The sequence below is a fragment of the Dermacentor silvarum genome, chromosome 6 (genome assembly GCF_013339745.2).
Source record: "Dermacentor silvarum isolate Dsil-2018 chromosome 6, BIME_Dsil_1.4, whole genome shotgun sequence".
Classification (NCBI taxonomy): Eukaryota; Metazoa; Arthropoda; class Arachnida; order Ixodida; family Ixodidae; genus Dermacentor; species Dermacentor silvarum.
Genome location: NC_051159.1, coordinates 110,337,015 through 110,357,009, shown reverse-complemented (window position 1 = coordinate 110,357,009; position 19,995 = coordinate 110,337,015). Strand labels below are relative to the sequence as shown.

Genomic DNA, 19,995 nt, shown 5'->3' with positions numbered 1-19,995 from the left:
GAAAAGACAATTTCTTTTCGCACCGCGTTTCTCTGTGCGAGCAATTGACATCTATCAAGTTTGGGAACGCATTTTCTCTATACGAGTGCGCCGCATCGCAATAGCGCTTGGTAAACCAATATAGTGTTTCGCGCTCAGCTCCAGCGATGTCTTTCTCGTGCCTAAAACCACCAAAGGCGGCTGCAATTTCCCGAGCTGCGCGTGCTCCCTTGAGGCGTCGGGACTGCGGCCTTCAAGCGCCCTTCGTCATCGCTGGGCGCAGTAGGCTCGCATCCCTGTACACATCGCTTCCGCACTGCAGAACACTCAATCTCACTGAGCTTCTACCACGCGTTCGCGGAAAGGCGGGCAGCATGGTGGCGGCCTGCGCTGCAAATCGAATGAGCCTCTCGACAACCACTGCTGTCGCGGCCTTGCTACGCCTGATTGGCACCGTACCACATTCGATCCTCCAGAGGACACTCCACGTCTACGTTTCTTGCGTTCTGAATTTATTATCTCTCATTGCGTTTTGTCAGGGATGTAGGATGTGAGCTATGTGGCAGTGTTAGTTCTTTCCTAGGGAACGAAGCCGTGGGCAGGCCAAAAGTTCGCATTGTAGGAAATCGTCCACAAAACCAGTGGCGAAGCCAATAGTTTTCTTTAGATGGCGGAAAGGGGCAAGCAGGTGGAGGGGTTTGGGGGGGGGGGGGGGGGGAGTACACGTACATGGTAAGCTCAAGGTCAAAACGTCTCACACGGTCTTCGCAATTTAGTTCACGGGAGTCTTCTTTGTCGCACGTACCGCCACTGCGAAAAACCACGTGATTTTTTTTATAATATTCCATACTTGTTTTATTAAACTTGTGCAACAATATCTTGAATAATATCTTTCTTCTTCTCTGCGCATGTCCGGTGACGTAAACAATAGCCTCGCTCTGAAAGGTGTCTTCTTTTGGAAGGAACTTGTTCCGGTCGTGTAAGCTTCTACCATCTGTCTATGCCAGGCAACTTCCGTAACATGATTAGAAAGAGTTCTCGATTAAAGTTTTCAAAGACACTGGCCCTGCTTATACCGACAAGAGAAAAATATACTCGCTGGCACATCCCGCCTTCCCGGTGTATCGTCAAATCCAACAATGGAATCGACCGCCCTCGGATAATTAGCCGAAGAATTTTTTAATTAAGAGCGCGCGCGTCATTTGCCGCAGCACTGGGGTGAACCGCATATATTTGTGATACGCGTCCGGGAGAGCCTGAACCGAGCGACGAAGAGAACGACTTCGTGCGGAGATGTGTTTTTTGATATGAAATTATCTGGGAAATGTCCTCGCTGGCGTCGCCCGCACCTCGTTTTACTGAAATGCTGTCGCAGGAAGCGACGCGCCGAATGCGTTTCCACGTGGCTCACCGTACTTTGAACTGCGTACTTTGCAGTACACAGTTCGTAGTACGGATTTCGTAGTACGGAGAAAATGAGTGAAAGAATACGTTTTATTCAAGAGCTCTGTGGCCTACTGTAAAAGCACATACGCCTCAGATAAGTTAATCACGGTGTAGAATCGTGGCTTGCTGGGCTAGTTTATTCATTGCAGCTTATGTAACAGCGCTAAAAATAAGAAGGAAGGGACGACGATGGAGACAGGGTGAAAAGAGCCAGCGCTCTTTTCACTCTGTCTGTATCGTCGTCCCTTCCTTGTTATTTCTCGCGCTGTCACTAAAGTTGAAATCACTGTCTTCTTTTCTTTTTTTTTCTTTTCGTCAATGTCTTTAATCGCGTTCTTTCACCTGCCGCAAGCACACAGGGTTTATTACGTGCGCGGACCGTTATTCAAGGCTTTGCCGTAAGCGCACATTAGTATAGAAAACGTCTGTAGGAAGCCTATGTCAGCTCCATCGTGTTATAGCGGTGTTGACAATTACATTCTCATTTTCTAAGCACAAGGTTATAGCACCACTAGACGCCATCTTCGGGTTGCGATTTCCTCACGTATGTCGTCGTCGTCGTCGTGATCATCATCATCATCAGCCTATTCATGTCCACTGCAGGATGAAGTGATCTTCACTTACCCATGTCTTGCGCTAGATGATTGACGTATGTGCTCTCTTTATAATTCCGTTGGCTTATCTTCCGCCGTGATAAGAAATAAAGTTAAGATAACTGAAAGAAAAAAAAAGCACCGCATATCCACGGGGTGAATGATGATGAGTGATGATGACGATGAATCTCCGGAGGGAATCATCGGTAAACCGTGAATCTTCCGTGTAATTCGCCCAGTCACGATTGACTTCCACCAATGACACGCGCCATATGTGACGTCATTCCTATTTTATAACAGAGCCCTTCATTATAATTGCACCATCTCCCGCTTAAGGGGACGCTAGCACAAACGCGTTAGAAACGTGCAATACTCTCTAGTAAGGGGGAGAGGCCACAGCGTCTTACGCAGCCGTTTACACATGCCGGAACGTGCACCGCGTTTGCAGACGCCATCACATGACTGCTGAGAGAGCATAACCCCCGTATTCATAAACGCTCCTCGACTTGAACTTGACTTGCCACCGCCTTCAACGCGTTTCGAACGCACTGCCCAACGCGGTGGCAAGTCAAGTTCAAGTCGAGGAGCGTTTATGAATACGGGGGTAAGGCGGAGAGGCCACAGCGTCTTACACCAGCTTCTTACACGGGCCGTAACGCGCTAGCACCAACGCGTTAGAAACGCGCAGTCTTTCGTTAATGTTGGGTATTTATTGTCATCGTGGTGCGTGTGTCCATGTGCGCTTCGTGGCGTAGTGGTTAGCGCCGCGCGTTCGGAAGCGAGGGGTCCCTGGTTCGGTTCCGCGCTACGAACACAACTTTCGGAATTTTGTAGCGTTAGCTACACTGGCCTAGCCAAGCCCGTTTCGCGCGGCACATCAAGAGCCGTGCTGCGCATGCGCAAGGATCAGAACATAGAGGGACCTTGATGTCACACGGCTTGCGCACCGGAGCCACCGGAGCCGGCACCTCTCGCGCACGACTCACCGCCGCCGGTCTGCGCATCCCAGAGGAATGACGTCGTAGCCGTGGTAGACGCACTGGCGCCGGCGCGCGCTCGCTGTGCAGTCGCCGTCTGACACTGCGCTGGAGCCGCTGCGCTTCTGACTGGCGTTTGCCGGTGTGGTATAGCCATGGAGGAGAGCGCAAATGCTGCTCAACAGCGCAGAAGAACGGAGAAGCTTGACTCATAAGAATAATCTTATCTTAGGAATAAGCTAAGAATAATCAGCTGAACCTTTGCTAACGCTACGTATATCCTGGCATAGCCAAGCTAAGCCACTGCAACTTTTTTTTTTTTTTTAGGGGCGAAGCTCCTTAGGGTGTGGGTCTGTCCCTCCTCTGTAGTAGAAGTCGTCGTCGTAGTAGGTAGCCACGTCTACTTATATGAAAAAATGTGGTTGATCCCTCTTATATAGGAATCGGTATAGAACACGAAAGTGTAACGTGTCTTCACAGAAGTAGTGTAATGTTTATTGCACATTGATATATAATGTCTATTGGTGTTTTGTGGCTAAAGCGCCCTTAGGCGTTGATGCACCCACGCTGACGCCTGGTGGCACGTCTCCTCCATCACGACTACCAACGTCGATGACCATGAGCAACCGTCGTGCATATGGAAGCTGCACTACGCTGCACACGCTAGCACAACGCGAAAGACGAAGCACGTAACTGACACACTAATACAACGCGCAAGACAAAGCACGTAACTGAATCGTCACCGAGTCAAATCAGCGCGTACAGCACGTCGTAATTGCAGCCTCCGCGATCAACTTCAGAAACATTTTCAGAGCTAATTGCGGAGGCCACGCTCCGCTGTGCTGAGTACGGTGAACGCCACCTAGCGCGTTTCTAACGCGTTTGTGCTAGCGTGTTACGGCGTTGGTAGTGCTTCTTGATGCCAGCGTCCCTTCGAATGCTGGCATCGAGGCGTCGTAGTGCTGAGACCACCGAAGCGTTCACTGTCGGTGCGCGTTAGTGTCATAATGCAGTACTTCTCTTTTCTGCTCGTAGGCGGCGGCACCGCCCCGAGCAAGAGCGCGGGTACACGGAGGAGTGTTAGATATATAAGGCGCGTCTGTGTAGCTCTCTGCAAATGCGTTTGTGGCGCAATGGGTTAAACGCTCGGCGATCTATCGTCGCGGACCGAGAGGTCGTGGGTTCGATTTCCAAAATTTGCATGTTTGTGCAACTTTTTCTTCTGGTTTCTTTCTTTGTATTATGTTCTATGACGTATTTCCGTGACGGAAATACGTCAGTGAAGTCTTGGTGGACCCCGGCATAAAACACTTTCGTGTTAAAAAAAATTCCGAAAGTTGTGTCCGTAGCGCGGAATTGAACCAGGGACCCCTTGCTTCCGAACGCGCGGCGCTAACCACTACGCCACGAAGCGCACATGGACACACGCACCACGATGACAATAAATACCCAACATTAACGAAAGACTGCGCGTTTTTAACGCGTTTGTGCTAGCGCGTTACGGCCCGTGTAAGAAGCGGGTGTAAGACGCTGTGGCCTCTCCGCCTTACCCCCGTATTCATAAACGCTCCTCGACTTGAACTTGACTTGCCACCGCCTTGGGCAGTGCGTTCGAAACGCGTTGAAGGCGCTGGCAAGTCAAGTTCAAGTCGAGGAGCGTTTATGAATACGGGGGTTATGCTCTCTCAGCAGTCATGTGATGGCGTCTGCAAACGCGGTGCACGTTCCGGCATGTGTAAACGGCTGCGTAAGACGCTGTGGCCTCTCCCCCTTACTAGAGAGTACTGCACGTTTCTAACGCGTTTGTGCTAGCGTCCCCTTAAGCGGGAGATGGTGCAATTATAATGAAGGGTGTTGTTATAAAATAGGAATGACGTCACATGTGGCGCGTGTCATTGGTGGAAGTCCATCGTTCGATTTAGTGCGGCGAGACTGGGCGAATTACACGGAAGATTCACGGTTTACCGATGATTCCCTTCGGAGCTTCGCCCACTCATGATCAGTCACCCCGTGGATATGCGGTGTTTTTTTTTTTTTTTTTCATAAAAGTAGACGTGGCTACCTACTACTACTACATACTACAGAGGAGGGACAGACCCACACCCTAAGAAGCTTCGCCCCTAAAACTGTGTGTTACCGACGGAAAATACGAGCAGTACAAAGAACAACCCACCTCCTTGTCAAAATACAAGTAGGAGCAACACTGTCAGCGTGTCCATGCTTGATAGTTTCATCGCTCGTTGGGCGGTGGAGGTCCACAGGGCGTGAGCGATGTCGACAGCCATTTGCAGGCTGGCTCAAGCCCAAAGCACGTCGAATAAGCTAGAGTGTGGCAATCATGGTAGCTAGAGAAGAGAAGGTGCGGCTTTGCGAAAAGTACAGCAGGGAAAGGCGTTGTTCTCAAAGGCGTTGACGTTTCGAATTCCACTGGTGGAGGTCTTGGTTTGTTAACTAGTTTCGTGAGCAAGTTTGGTTAGTGAACGTGGCTTCTATGTGGATACCGCATTGTCAACCCATTTATTTACAAGAGCACTTTTGTCTGGGTTCTGCATTTCTGTTCCTCATAAAAATGTAATCGTCCGATTGTCGATTTGACGTCTCGTGACGAAGCCAGTGACGGTAGGGATGTCTACAAACACGTTTCACTCGTGTTTCGTTCCTGCAGCGGCAACACCGGAGGCCCTGGCGGCAGCAGCAGCGAGGTGTACCTGAGCAGCGTGGAGCGCGAGAGTGACTCACCCGCGACGAGCGATGCGCCCGCGACGTCAGCCGAGACGCCAGGAGGTGACGACCCGCCGGTGCCCACTCCGCGGCTCGCCTTCCTCGACAAGATGCTCGAGCAGTACGACAAGCGCGCGTGGCCCACCTACGGAATGGGTGAGAACAAGACTTCGTTTTGGTGCGAAAATATTGATGCCCTCCTTGGCTGTCGCTCCTAGTTTGTTCAGCTTCATGGAGGGTGTCGGAAAAATGGTTCGAACACACGCACGTGCAGATGCAGGTGTACAGTGTGTGTTTGGGGGGGGAGGGGGGGGGGGGGGGGTTCGTGCGTGTGTGTGTGTGCGTGTGTGTGTGTGCGTGCGTGTGGATGTGTGCGCGGGTGTGCTGGTGTGCGGGTGCGGGTGTGTGTGCGTGCGGGGGTGTGTGTGCGCGTGCTGAGTTCAGCGGGAATTACGCTGAAGGTCATAGGTGGTTAATCACGACAGGGTGTTTCACTTAACTTGGGCCAAACATTAAAAATATGCAAATGCTACGTAGCTGAACATAACCGAGGTGATGTTGTTTGCCGTTGCTTGGAGATACTCATATTATTTTTCTTGCGTTCTGCCTAATTGAATAATTAGTCCTAATTACTTAATCAACTTCTCAATTATTAGAGGTAGATTAAAAGTATCAATGAGAAAATTGTATAACAACACGAGAAACTCCCGATACAGCTTTCTGTTGCTCAATACGTGCTCCGTAAAAGTGTTTTCCCGAGCGTGAATGAAGCCCTCGAATACGCACAACGTGCCTCGAGCGGCCAGTCGCACTGCAATTTTGCGTGCATTCGCGGGCTTCTTTCATTCTCGGAAAAACACCCTTATGTAGCTCTTATTCAGCAACACTCTTATTCAGCAGCAGAAAGCTATATCGGGAGTTTCTCGTGTTGCTATACAATTTTCTCATTGACACTTTTCATCTAACTCTAATAATTTAGAAGTTGGTTAAGTAATTAAGACTAATTATGTAATTAGGCGGAATGCAAAAAATAATCTGAGTATCTCCAAGCAACGGCAAACAACAGTATCTTGGTTCTGTCCAGCTACGTAGCATTTGCATGTTTTTAATGTTTGGCCAAGTTAATTGAAACACCCTGTATAGCGTTGGACACAGTTGGAGAGAAAGAGGAAGACGGTGACTACGTTGACTAAAAGCGCAACTACAAGCGCAACTACAAGCGCAACTGACAGCCTCTGAGATCTGCCTGGGCTGCCGCAACGTCTTCGAGGCCATGTTCAGCCAATACAGCCACTCTAAGCCTACACGCCATAAACTTGAGCATGGCTCTCGGAAACGGTGCCCAATCGTCACGAATACTTAGCGGTCGAAGCTTCTGGGCACAATTTTAAAGCAAATACAAGCGTCAGATTGAAAATTACGGGTCACACAGTGAACGACGACGTCTTGATAGGTTCGAGGCGGATGGCAGCAGCTTCGGGCGGTGCCGCCATGTTTATTTTTCTGGCGCGGTCGTCTGCTCGCCCCGTCCGTCGTCTGGATGCGTTTTGCTGCTGGACGCGCGGCGGAATAATTAGCCGTCCGCGCAACAGATTTTCGCGGAGCCGTCCGTCGTGTGAATGCACCGCGTTCACCGCTAAATCCCGAAAATAGCGTACGTACGTAATAGCTCCAGCACCGTTTACGTACAGCGCATGCGCAGTGTGGTGCACGCAACGCTAACGCTAACTCTTTGCGTTTGCTGCTTTACGCTATACTAAAACTGTCTATTTGCCCGTCGCCGCCCGTATTTCATAGATGACCATAATCACGCCAGCAACTTTCACTAAACTGTGGTCAAAAAGGCTGCAGCCACAGTTCCGTAATCAGAAGAGATACAGGGAAGAAAAAGATAATTTCATGCCCTTATTTGTCGACTCTATTCTGAGCCGTTGAATAATTTCAAATGAAATTCTGAACACACGCGATAAAGTTGTGGGAGATTCCGTGTTATCGATTGGCAAGTTCATCGAAACAAAACGAAAAAAAAAAGAAATAGAATCACAGTGCCATCGGCTTGGCCTGTTCAAACAACAGCTCACGTTCACCGCAGCTTTACGCGTTCGCTCTTATGTAGTATTCAAGGCCCGCAAACCCTGCACGGCAGAGTTTTTGCTTTTCATGCAACGATGCAATGCACACAGGAAAAAAAAAAAAACGTTTGCGCATTTCTTATTTGTATGTAGCACGCCGTGTCGTAATTTGCGACTTCATGGTCTAAAAGCACTGTTTCGCTCTTACATGCCTCTAGATGCGAAATGACGACAAGACAGTAATATCGACGGTTGTTCTTCGTCAGTACTGTGGGCAAGAGTAGTATCACGATAGCCATCGCTCCCCGTGCGCAACCTCACCATCAATATTGGCGGTGCGGAACCGGAGTCGGAACGCCACTAGCGGTCGTTCGTCCTGGAGGCAGAGAGACCGCACGAAGAAGCTTGTGGTCTAGAGAGCTTTAAGAAAGAACTATTCTTCCTCAGTTTGTTATTTCCATCTTATTTTCTTTTTCCTTTTTTGTAATTCGTGGTAAGTTGTGTTCCTATGTAACGATAACGAGTTATAATAGCGTCAGCAAATAACATCTGATATTGATTAAGCGACTTCCAGGCTTAAACTTTGTGGGGAACTCTTTGGGGGACCCCCGTCTCCAGTTCACGCGCAACTTGGGCCATTCGTCCTCGCGATCACTGGGGACATGCCATTCCAGCCTTTTTCTTCTTCTTTTTTTTTTTTTTTTTTGGTAGGTGCACATTCCTTTCGGCCGTAGGCGTGGACGTGATGCGGAGCCTGCTGCATGCGCGCGTGGCTCACGTTACGCGCCGCGCGTGCGAACAGTGTCCCAGGAGCGGGCCCCTCTCGCCCTCCCACTTCAGCATCTCTCTCTTTCAGCATCAGGTACGCGGGCGCCTTCTCCCGGTAGCTTCACCTTCGGTGCTCTTGGTTGTCGGACGTGCGGACCCACTTGGTCCCGCGCCCCTCTGAGCAAGGCGGCCCCTTTGTGTGGCGAACATAGCTCGGAAGAGCCTGTGTGGCTGAGCGGACTTTCCGGGAGCAACTGATTGATTGATTGATTGATTGGTGGTTGACATTACGTAGAATCAAAACTAGCGGCCTTGTTATCGCGGTGTAGCGACAAAGTTGCTGCCAGCCACATCGCAATGCGCACAAAGCGACGAGGTAATATTAACATACGGGAACAAGCTCATCACAGCGGCTTCGATAAGTGGCCGCAGGCTTGACATGCATCCGGTCATCGCGAAACGAAAGGGAGAGCGTCATGAATCATTTGAGTCTGTTTGATCTAATCTATTTTTATCAACGTTCATATGTCTATTTAAAAAAAAACATTTCAGAAGATGGACTTAGTATTTGCTGGCTAAAGAAAAAGAAAGGGCGAATATAGCGTCGAAGGGATCGCGTGTTGCCCTTGAGAAGCATAATTAATTACCCAGGCCGCAGGGACGAAAATACACTCCTGCTGCTTTCCCGCGAATATATTTTGGTCACAGCCGCCTTCGGCAGATTGTTATAGTGAGAAACTGCGATTCAGAGCTGGTAAACGTAACCTAACAGAAAAAAAAACTCGAATCGCAGAAAGTGTGCAGTAGAGAAAAAACAGACTATGAAAGCGAAATAAAAAAAACACGACACGTTACACCAAACACACTTGGTGTAACGTTGGGCGACAAAAGCTATATATATAATAAATACAATCCGCCAAGAGTGTTATATTCCACAAAAAACCCAGTCAGCGAGTTCGTATGAGTTTATGACTAGTTGTGCGAAATAAAAATCGACATAAGAAGCTCTGTAATTGCTTCCGGCATATGTTGTGTTCCATCGACTAATCGAGCGGAGTTAGAGGCGCGAGAGCAATAGTCCCGTGGTGCTTTGCTCTTTCTTCGTAGGAACGGAGGGAAGCCCCGCGAAATTTGTGCAGGTTGTACGGCCGCGTGCGAGAGTCATTCGTCGTCGTTTCTGATTTAGTACCGCGCGTCATTCTGTGACGGAGGCTGGCGTATTGCGCCAGCAGCTAGCGGGCGAAGCAATTATCTCGCGCGCTGCTGAAACTGAGACCACCGAAGTTGCGCTCGAAGTTTCACAGTTTCCCATCAAGCGACGCGTATAAATGTTGGTTGGCCCCCTGTGTTCATTAATCTTCCTTTTCATTCGTGCAGCATGTCGAAACAGGCAGCTTACTACGGGGCACGACCTTACTAAGGGTTGCGTCGCACAAAGGAGGAACTGAAAAACGAATCAAACTATTAAATGATCGATTGATCGTTTGCCATTAGTTAAAGAGCATTAGAGCCAGACAGTGATGCCTCCGCATCGCGTTCTCTTGCGGAAGCCGCTTTAGCGTGCCAGAACTGTGGCCTTCAACCAGACCTGAGAAAAACAACAATCGGGCACTTTTCCTTGCTTCCCACATTGGTTATTGTTTAAACAACCAAATGTACCTGTCTTCTTTCTCGTCGATGATGTTGTTGGCGGCATGTTGTTATCCGGAAGCAAACGTATTTGTGCCTTATTTCTCGCGTTTTATGTAATTCTCGCTCTTCACATTGTCTCAGTGTGATGCTAACGCGCGTTATTTTTCTTTCTTACTTTAGGACATCCAACGTACGTCAAGGTGAACATATACGTGAACAGCATAGGCCCTGTCAACGCAAACAATATGGTAAGGAATGTTCTCGTGTGAAACCCATTTCTGCATGACAATGCATTGGAAACCGAGGAGAGCGTTCTTATCCCGTGTCATTTAATCACTGTAACATAAACATGGGTGCTGCGAAAGAAAAGAGAAGCCACAAGTTTACAGCAGCGGTGAAGTACACGAGTGCATGTATAACGAGTGACATTTATTCCATGCAGTTGTTCACTCGGCTTATCTAAGCATCCCCGGTCCTCAGATACTCCAGCCAACACCCCTGCCCGTCGTCCTGAGCAAATACCACTCAGATTGCAATATCTCGCGTTACAGCCCTCAATCTTGGAGCAGAGTGCACGCCATGCTCCAGCAGAGAGCACAGGCTTGCACAATGGCGTCCGCCATCCACCATTAGCACATTCGTGAACACTCAGGCCTTCGCCCTGAGTATATATAATCACCATAAGGTCATCCGAGAATGCAAATCAGGAGCTTGCTCTACTGAAAAAAATAAAATGACTGGTAACGCAGTAAGCAAGCACAGGGGCTAACATCCCCGTTTCGTCATGAGCTCAGTATTATGAAACATGATACAGCACTAAAGGAGATGACGTCAGCTCGAAATGCGCTCACCGGCCGCAGTAACTCCGCGGATGTGACGTTGCGCTGCTGAGTACAAGGAAGCGGATTCGATCCTGGCAACGGCGGTCGCATAATGCGTAAACGCTCCTGCACTGCGTCGTGGGTTCACGTCAAAGAATTCCAGCAAACTCGCTCATGAGTTGACTCACTCAGACTCAGATCGACCCCCTGAGTCTGAGTCTGAGTTAGCCCGGTTGAGAGTAATCTTGGGGAGGGCCTTAGTTCGAATCAGCCCTAAGCAAAATACATATTTTGTGAGCGAGTCTCAGTCAGCTTCGTTTATTTTGCCCACCTATGAGTCTTCGGGTGGTCAAACTTGAAGCTCTGCACTACGGCATCCCTCAGAACCTACTGTTCAGTTTTAGGATGTTAATCCCCACAATGTAATCATTTATATATTTTTTTTATTTACCGAAGTGCACGGTACGCGACAAGTACGGGCGCTGTAAAATGTAAACCGTGTTTGCTAATGCCAGTAGCCAACTAGGCCGCCTTTTCAGCTGCAGTAAGTGAACTCAGCATCTTTCTCGCTCCCTCAGCTAAACGAACTGTACTCACAAGCGTCCGTGTGTGGCTGTGCTCACACATGGCGAAACAGTTCCGTCCAGGTGACTTGTTTCCAGGCACCGCACTCACAAACTGAGTTGCGTTTCGTTCGAAGGCAACGATAAGACCGCTAGCGCAAAATGTGCTTTCGTACGGCAGGCAGTTTGCGTGGACGTGGAGCGCCGTCAGAGAAGTGCCTACGTTCAGCGCCATCTTCACAGTTTGCACGAACTTAGAATGCACCGGTTGCCATCTGCCAGCTCCACTAGTGTGCGACTACACAGCACAGACCCCGAAAACCCTCGAGTTTCGCGAGGCTTCTCCACCAGGCAGTCGGCGAGATATCAACCGCGTTTCACGCGGGTACTCGAAGGGAAACGGAGGGAGTAGCACCCGCTGGGGCGACGTGCATGCCATTTAAGTCGGGGACGGTTTTCGATGCACGGGCTGTATCGGAAGTGAGCGCGTCGTTTCACTGTTGCAACTCGATTGCACGCAACAGTCTTCCGTAGCGGTGCTGAGCGCTAGGCAGGCTTCTCGCGCTCCTTTTTTCCCCCGGTGGAAACCTTGCCTCGTGGTGCAAGCCCTGGAAAGACATTTTCCGTATCGCCACTTTCAGCCGCCGCAATCTTTGCATAGTTGACAGCACAGTTCCCAAACTCTGTCCTCTCTCTCTCTTCTATTATTTGCGTTTGTTCTTGCTTACAGTAGCGACAAGAACGCGACTGTTGAAGCCTTCAATATTTCGTTCTATAGTATGGGTTGCAAGCTTTTCATTCTTTTGTTTTTCTTTTTTTCTTTTTCATTTATATCCGTGAACAAAAAGTTCTAATCACAGGTTACGTGTATTAAAGTAGAAAAAAAAAAGATCAGGTTACGGTTGGCTCTTGTTAAATTTGGCTAGTTGTATACTGAGGCTAAGGAAATCTATCCGCTTCTTTCGCTACATTAAGCGCTAACGGAATATAAACATCGCCCAACGAACAGGGGAGCAGAAAGACCGAACCATGCGCTTAACTTTAAAAGGTAGAAAAGCGGCAGTGGAAAACAAGTTGGTACGTGGATACGAGAATAGGTGCAAAGACTTGTTAAACGAAGTCGAAGGTTGCAGAGAATTGTGTTGAACGATGGGCTTCGGAAATTCGCAGATGTATTGGGTAGTTAAGCGGAACCATTTCTAGCAACTTTTGCAACGCTATAGGTCCGCCCACAGCTAGCAACACTCCTCCTTGAGATGATGCAGGTATGGAGAATTGGACCTCTGAGGGAGATGCACTTGTCCTGCAATGGGCTTAATTAGGCTGACGATGACGATGATAATGATAATTGGGCGAAATGCGAGAAGGAGATACCCCATTAACGTTAAGATAAAATAAATTATGGTGTTTCAAGTGTCCAAACCACGATATGATTATGAGGCACGCCGTATAGTGACGGACTCCAGATTAATTTTGACCACGTGAGGTTATTTAACGTGCACGGGCATTTTTGCATTTTGCCACCATCGAAATGCGGCCGCCACGGCTGGGATCAGACCCGCGACCTTGAACTCAGCAGCACAACTCCAAAGCCAATTAGGCTACCGCGGCGTATTAATTTGTTTCCCAATTGTGCTGTACTCACCCTGCTGTGCTCACGCTTGTGTTGTGCTCACCCTAGTGGTACTGTACTCTCTCTCTCTCTCTCTTCTTTTGCCTTTTAGTCTTCCCTTTTCTCCTTTCCCCAAGCAGGGTAGTAAACTGTGTATTCCCGCCTGGTCTACCTCTCTGCCCTTTCCTGCTTATGCCTCTCTAGGTCTGACTTGGTTTCCAAACTTTACTAAGGTGCATACGAATAATATTTATTGTTCTGCACTTGCGAAAGAAATGCGGTCTTTAGGGCTGAGACTGCAACCATGAAGCTGAACGCCTACAGGACGACTTTTTGCGTGTCTTCAAGTTTTTGCGACTCGTCTCGATGGTCGCATAGTTAGGCGACATGCCACGTAATGACAAGAGTGTTAAGGCGAAGACTGCTACCAGCACAAACAAGCGTACCAACGTACACGCACGACAGCCCTGTTTTACAACTTCTTACGAAACTGCAGCAACAGGGCCCCAGTGGACCTATGGATTCAAGGTCGCGAGCTAGCACGCCTTCCTCGAAATAACGAAGCAGGCGTGGAAGCGGCGAAACCTTAGTAATAACCCGGGACGGCTCCTCCGGCGCCTCGCCGCTTGACGTCTCGTGTGCGTTAAGATAGTCCGAACATAAGGCAGCTGGCGGCGAAAGCGACGATAGAAGAAGCCCCACGCGCTAGATAGCTAGCTCTTGCTCGGCTCATTGCCGGGAGACTCAGGAAGCAGCGATACGGGCTGCACCGAGGAAATGAGGCTGGCGTTGAGGGCAAGCGCAAATATAACCAGCCCACACGCAGAACGGTCGAGGAATTTTGCTCCGGGAGAAGCCTCAACGAAGGCCTTTTTTTTCCCGCTTTCCTGCCTCGAATCGCGGAGCCGCCGCGCGTCGGAATAGTTCCTGTCACGCGTCCGCTCGTCCAGAAGCGAAGACGGGCTCCCCGTTGCGTTGGCGACGGCGGAAGCCGTTTCGCTGTCGAAAGCACGCAGCCGGCTATTTGTCTGCGTCGACGCTCGGCGAACTGATGCCACAGGGAATGCAGGGGCGAGGTCATTTCGTCCCCTTTCGGAACTGGACCGCGTCACGTCCAGCCGTCGTGACCGTTCTTTTGCTTTCTCCAAAAGAAGAGATGGAAATAGGCGGGAGGAAATGTGGTGACTGTATTTGCGATGCTTCCCCGCTTGCAAAATAGGCTTATTCGTCGCGGTTGGGGCTCGTGCCTGTTTTGACGGCAGGAATGCGTTTGTCGCGGGTAACGCTTACATGGTTTAACAGCACGGCAGCTGCTAGCAAGCAAGAAGTTAGGGACGCGCAAGATATTTGCTTCCGTTGAGCCTCTACGTGTGCTTTTACGTATTTTGAGAGCTACACTAACTGTAACAGATATGGAAACGTACACTGCTACCGTTCGCGTCGTGTCGTCAAAGTAGGCCAAGGTTACAGGCTTAGAGAAACAACTCGGGAAGAGAAAAGTGAGCCGGCAATTTGTGCGCGCGTGTTTGTGTGTGTTTGGAATTTTTTCTGTTCTCTGGAGACGGCCGCGCGTCACTTGACGTTTCCCGAACAATTCGTGCAGGAGTATGGCATGGACATCTACCTGCGCCAGTCATGGCAGGACCTTCGGCTGAACGTGAGCAAGTACGGCGTGACCACGCCGGTGACCATCAACGGCGAGGACATCATGGGCAAGATCTGGAAGCCCGACCTGTTCTTCCGCAACGTGAAGGAGGCCAGCTTCCACTACGTCACAGTGCCCAACAAGCTGGTCAAGCTGGGGCCCGACGGAGAGGTGCTGTTCAGCATGCGCCTCACGCTGCGGCTCGCCTGCTTCATGTCCTTCAAGCACTTTCCCCTAGACACGCAGAGGTGCCACATTCTGCTCGGACCCTGTGAGCAGCAGTCTCCATTCCTTGCACACTTTAGCGTCTTCTCGAGCAGATCACACTGTGTGAGAGAGAAACGCTTTCGGTGAATTGAACGCTCAACGTAAATAAGCGTAATTATGGAAGGAGAGGGCAACTCAGGGGACAGCAGGGTCGATGTGCAGGGGAGCTAGGGAATATCACGTTTGTCTGTTCAAGTCAGGCCAAAGTAACAAATGTACTGAGCACGTTATTGTAGTTTTTCGTACAACTTGTATGTGAAACTGAATAATTGTCATCCACCCGAATGTAGTACAAAGCCACAAATGAAACCCGTACGGGTTTCTCAGAATGAACGCTTCGCAGTTGAGGACACATTTGTCCTGGTCCGGGATTCGACCCCGGGACCAACGCCTTTCCGGGATGGTCGCTCTACCATCTGAGCTAACCAGGAGGCTAGCAGATCGCAGCGCGAGAACGAATTCATCGACAGCTCGAAGCACAGGACACAGATAATGGCAAATCAGTTGTGCAGAATCCCGCCAGCAGGAGGAAGTATCATGAAAGGAAAAAATTCCGGGATTGCTACATTCGGGTGGATTTCCCTTTCATGATACTTCCGCCTGCTGGCGGGATTGCGCAGAATTGATTTGCCATAATTTGTACTTGCTGACCATTTCTGTATTCATTGTCCAAGTTTCCCTAATTCGTGATTCACTCTCACTTTGTATATTCCATTGCATTATTATTATTTTTTGCAATTGCTTGTTTTGTTTACCCGAACGCATATAAGCCCACCGTACCAAACGTTTTGTCGTGCCCACTACATTGCTCATTGATCCTAGCGCGCTAAAGCTAAGTGCTCGCCATTGTGCGCATGTGTGCGCGTACGTTCTTGTTTGCTCATTGATTCATGTCATTTCTGTGTATTCATTCGACAATCAAGTTTTGTGACAAGGAAGGCGACAAAAGTTTCCACTATCACATCCCGCGCTGCGCGTTGAACGAGAATGCACTGAAAAACGCCCCTATACACTGTAGGCTTCTTAAGCTCTGCTGAAATGGTGGCGCTGCGGCGAAGCAATTATCAGAAATTCCAGCAAGACTAGATTTGGTTTGATTTGGGTTAGTTCGGTGCTTAAATATATGGCACAGCCCACTACGGGGGATCGGCCATGAATCGGGTAGTAGTAGGTACCACCTGCAGCCAACAACATCTTCCTCTTCCTCGGATCAAAAGTATTAGGTAAACATATAGTTCCTATGATAAACCCATTCGTCGGAGCAGTAAACTTCCACAGCCTGTCAGATATTCAGTCTTGAACGTGTAATATTATTTGGCCGATACCATTCGTCTAGGTTACCCGCCTGCTAATTTGAGTCTCGAGGTTATCACCGTAACACCACTGTGCTGAAATGCTAGTTAGTGCATAATCTGTGTAGTGTAATGTGAAATTCCGAGTAGCTGCTAAAGCGTCACTTTCCTTTTCTTTTTTTAATAATAGCAAGCTTGCCCAAATTCCTTTAAGAATATGAGTGTGCTTTTCAGTTTGTAAAATAATTTAGTTCCTGCTTAGCATTCCTAAATTTACTGCCTCAAGGTTCCATCAGCAGATAGGCCGAATAGAATAAATAAAAAGTGCAATTATTTATTTTTATTCATAAAGACCTAGTGTGAGTACATGGGCGTATTGAAACGGCGTTATACGTGGATAAAGAAATGCCCATTATACGATTGAAACGTGCACGCAACAACGTTTAAAAAACGTTCCGTAAGCTTCAGATGTGTTTGCTACGACAGCTAGCAAACAAAATGAGGTTCACTTCAAAACGCTGACGGCTCCAAGCAGTTGAACATCGATATATTAGAGTTTCTGTCCTAGGCCCCGTCAGAATTCAGGCAAACTAAACAATACACTTACTAGAGGTGGATGGTTTGTTATTACTGCATATTTTGCCGGAGCACAAAAATTCTTTATAAGGTAGAATGTGAAACAGAATACACAAAAATTAGGGATCAATTAAAAGTATACCTGCCAGAAGGTCCTATTATTCACCATCCTTTTATCATTTTCTCGCTTAAACTTGCAGATGCCCAAACCATAGAACAAACAGCCATTTCGTGGCAAGACGCGGACCCCATTGTGCTCGAACGCCCCATCGAAATTCCCGAGTTCGACCTTGTCCACAACTCGTACGGACATTACAACCGGGCGATCGACACAGGTTGGTACATTCCTTTTATTCACCAAGCACGTGCTTTGCATTTTTATAACATACTTTAATAACCTATCCACTCCAGCCCAAATGCAATCTAAAGTACAACGCTCACTAGCTGTTACCTATCCCCAGAATATAACATGCTATTTGTCTTAAATACCGCCGTGGTCATACATGCTACGCATACATTTGATTCTACACTGAGAAATACTAAGCGATGCAGCAATAAGTCAACTGAATTTTCGCAACATTATGTCAGAACATCAAAAGCAGTATGCAGCTTTGTGCATTTTAATATACGGTGGCGAATTCAGACTTTTTTTTTTCGAGAATACATACGAGTGGATTAAATGTTCCGAATGTTCTAGCTTATATGCAGACTAGTGCTCACTAGTGCTCTTACTAGGGATATTCAAAGCCGGTTGACTATGGAATCAACCTTACGTAAATTAGGCTACTAAATGTTTACTCGTTATGCGAGAATAACATAAGGTCCCTTCTGAACAACTGTACGTTTAACTCAGCCAACCATTGTACCCTTTTCTGTGACGCGAAATTGACATAACCTCACGATCAGTCGACACAGCCTCTCAAGTGAGTTTCTTCGAAAATTTTACTCAGATTTTTTGGAAGCATTTATTATAGCACAGGCTTGCCCGCGAACTGCTCGCCCTCCGCTGTGCGCAGGCGTGTTCAGCTTCCTCAACGCGACGTTCACCCTGGAGCGCCAGAACGGCTACCACTTGATACAGACGTACCTGCCCACTTTCCTGATCGTCATGATCTCCTGGGTCTCCTTCTGGCTCAACGTGGACGCCACGCCCGCGCGAGTCACCCTCGGAGTCACCACGCTGCTCACCATGACCACCGTCGCGTCCGGTGTGCGCACACAGCTCCCGCCCGTGTCATACATTAAGGCCATCGACGTCTGGATAGGCGCCTGCTCTGTCATGGTCTTCGGAGCCCTGCTAGAGTTCACACTTGTCAACTACCTCTCGCGAAGCAAACTACGCCCCGAGGAGTTTCGCAAGTCCATCAACATCTTCAACGTGAGTTTCTGCTTTTGGTGGCATTCTGTTTGGTGAAAGGCCGTGGCTCTGTCGTTTTTGCCGTTCCTTTCTTCTTTTGGCATATTAGGTATTTTTTAGTTTAAGAATCACCCTTGTTTGAAACAAGGATATTACGTCGAAACGTTCCTCAATCGTGCGTTACTTTCTCAATGAGTCGCCAAGCCACCACCGAAATGAATCGTACATATTAACCACCCTTCGTTTCTAAAGCCTTTCAGTATAAAAAGAAAAAGAAATACAATGCAATAAAACACAATGCCTTCAATTGCTTCTTTGCGCGAGAACAGTGCAAATGTTCTGTAGTCATGACTTCAGGAGACCAGCAAGATAAAGTTATTTCACAATCATGCGCCGTTTGCCAACCTCCTGGTTAGCAGTGGTAGTAGTAACAGTTGCGATGGTGGTGGTACCAAAGTTTTGTAACACATAAGTTTGCTAACGCAGCCCTTATATGGCTTTTCTTAAGGCCCACTCAGATCTTTCATTTTTTTAGTATTCCTACTTGTTTTAAGCTCCTGCGGAAATCATCTGGTTCTCTTTTACCGACGTGTTGACATTTGTAATATCAACATAGAGGCCACAAGGTGGCTCGAGGAGTGTGACATTCCCGCGGAAAGGTTTGTCGCTCAATATTTTTCTCCTTTGGAACTGTGCAACGCAGATCGGCTCTCTCTTTCATTTCCCATAACATATGTCTCCCGAACAGGGCCACACAGCGCTTTCACGTCTTTTGTATGCATGTGAGAATGACCAGTTCAGAGAAAGCAAGTTCGCATTGACCCAAACGTTTATCGAAGGATCAGCTTCTCCTTTAAGTTTGCTGCACCTCGTAGAAAATGTGCGCGAGGCAAAGCACGCTTTGCAGAGAAGGACAAACAGGCGTATACCGATGGCGGATTGCGGTTACCTGATCCTCCCGACACTCTACAGATGAAAATATATTGTTAAAAATTCAGTGGCGATTTAGGTATAAATGCTTGAAAAATGTGTTAGCTTTCCGTCGCACCTCTTCGAGTATGCAGATCCATGATCTAAACCGCGTTCACCACATTGCTGTTGACGATTCAGGAGATCACTCGACATGTCGAGTGTACACACATGTATGTGTACATGTGTGTACACATGTATGTGTACACACATGTATATATATATATATATATATATATATATATATATATATATATATATGGCGAGGTTGACACGCTTATCTGTTCTTGAATTGTTTGTTTTAGATGAATCGTTCAGTGATATCAATTTGGACTCTTGCATTGCGACAGTCAAACACCGAAAGATCATAGCATAAATACCTCCAACCAACTTATCCCATACGGAGCCAACCGATAATGAAGCCAATGAAAGCATAGGGGAATTATTAGTAGTTTTAATTGAAGTTCAGAATGACAAGCTAAAGGGAAATAAAAGTCTACGAAAGAGCAATCTGCCGTTGGTGGTAGCCGAACCCGGAACCTCCGCATTACGTGTTCGGGGCACTGCCAAATGTACAATTGCGCGTAGCATAATTGGTAGTGCAACGCACGCGTAATATTGCACTACCAATTGCGTACTAATTGGTAGTGCCCATTGCGTACCTATTCTGCACTGTCAATTGCGTACCAATTGGCTGCGTGCACT

General features: G+C 48.2%; 1 protein-coding gene across 4 annotated transcripts in view; it reads left to right on the top strand.

Annotated features, from left to right (window-relative positions):
* The window catches only part of LOC119455845 (glycine receptor subunit alphaZ1-like), a 145,878-nt gene that overhangs the window by 113,305 nt on the left and 12,578 nt on the right, over window positions 1-19,995 (top strand). For all 4 annotated transcript variants that reach the window (XM_037717351.2, XM_037717350.2, XM_037717349.2 and 1 more), the window contains exons 2-6: window positions 5,661-5,872; window positions 10,369-10,436; window positions 14,788-15,100; window positions 17,165-17,299; window positions 17,981-18,342. In XM_037717351.2, coding sequence (XP_037573279.1) covers window positions 5,661-5,872; window positions 10,369-10,436; window positions 14,788-15,100; window positions 17,165-17,299; window positions 17,981-18,342 — 1,090 coding nt within the window. The remainder of the gene's footprint in view (window positions 1-5,660; window positions 5,873-10,368; window positions 10,437-14,787; window positions 15,101-17,164; window positions 17,300-17,980; window positions 18,343-19,995) is intronic.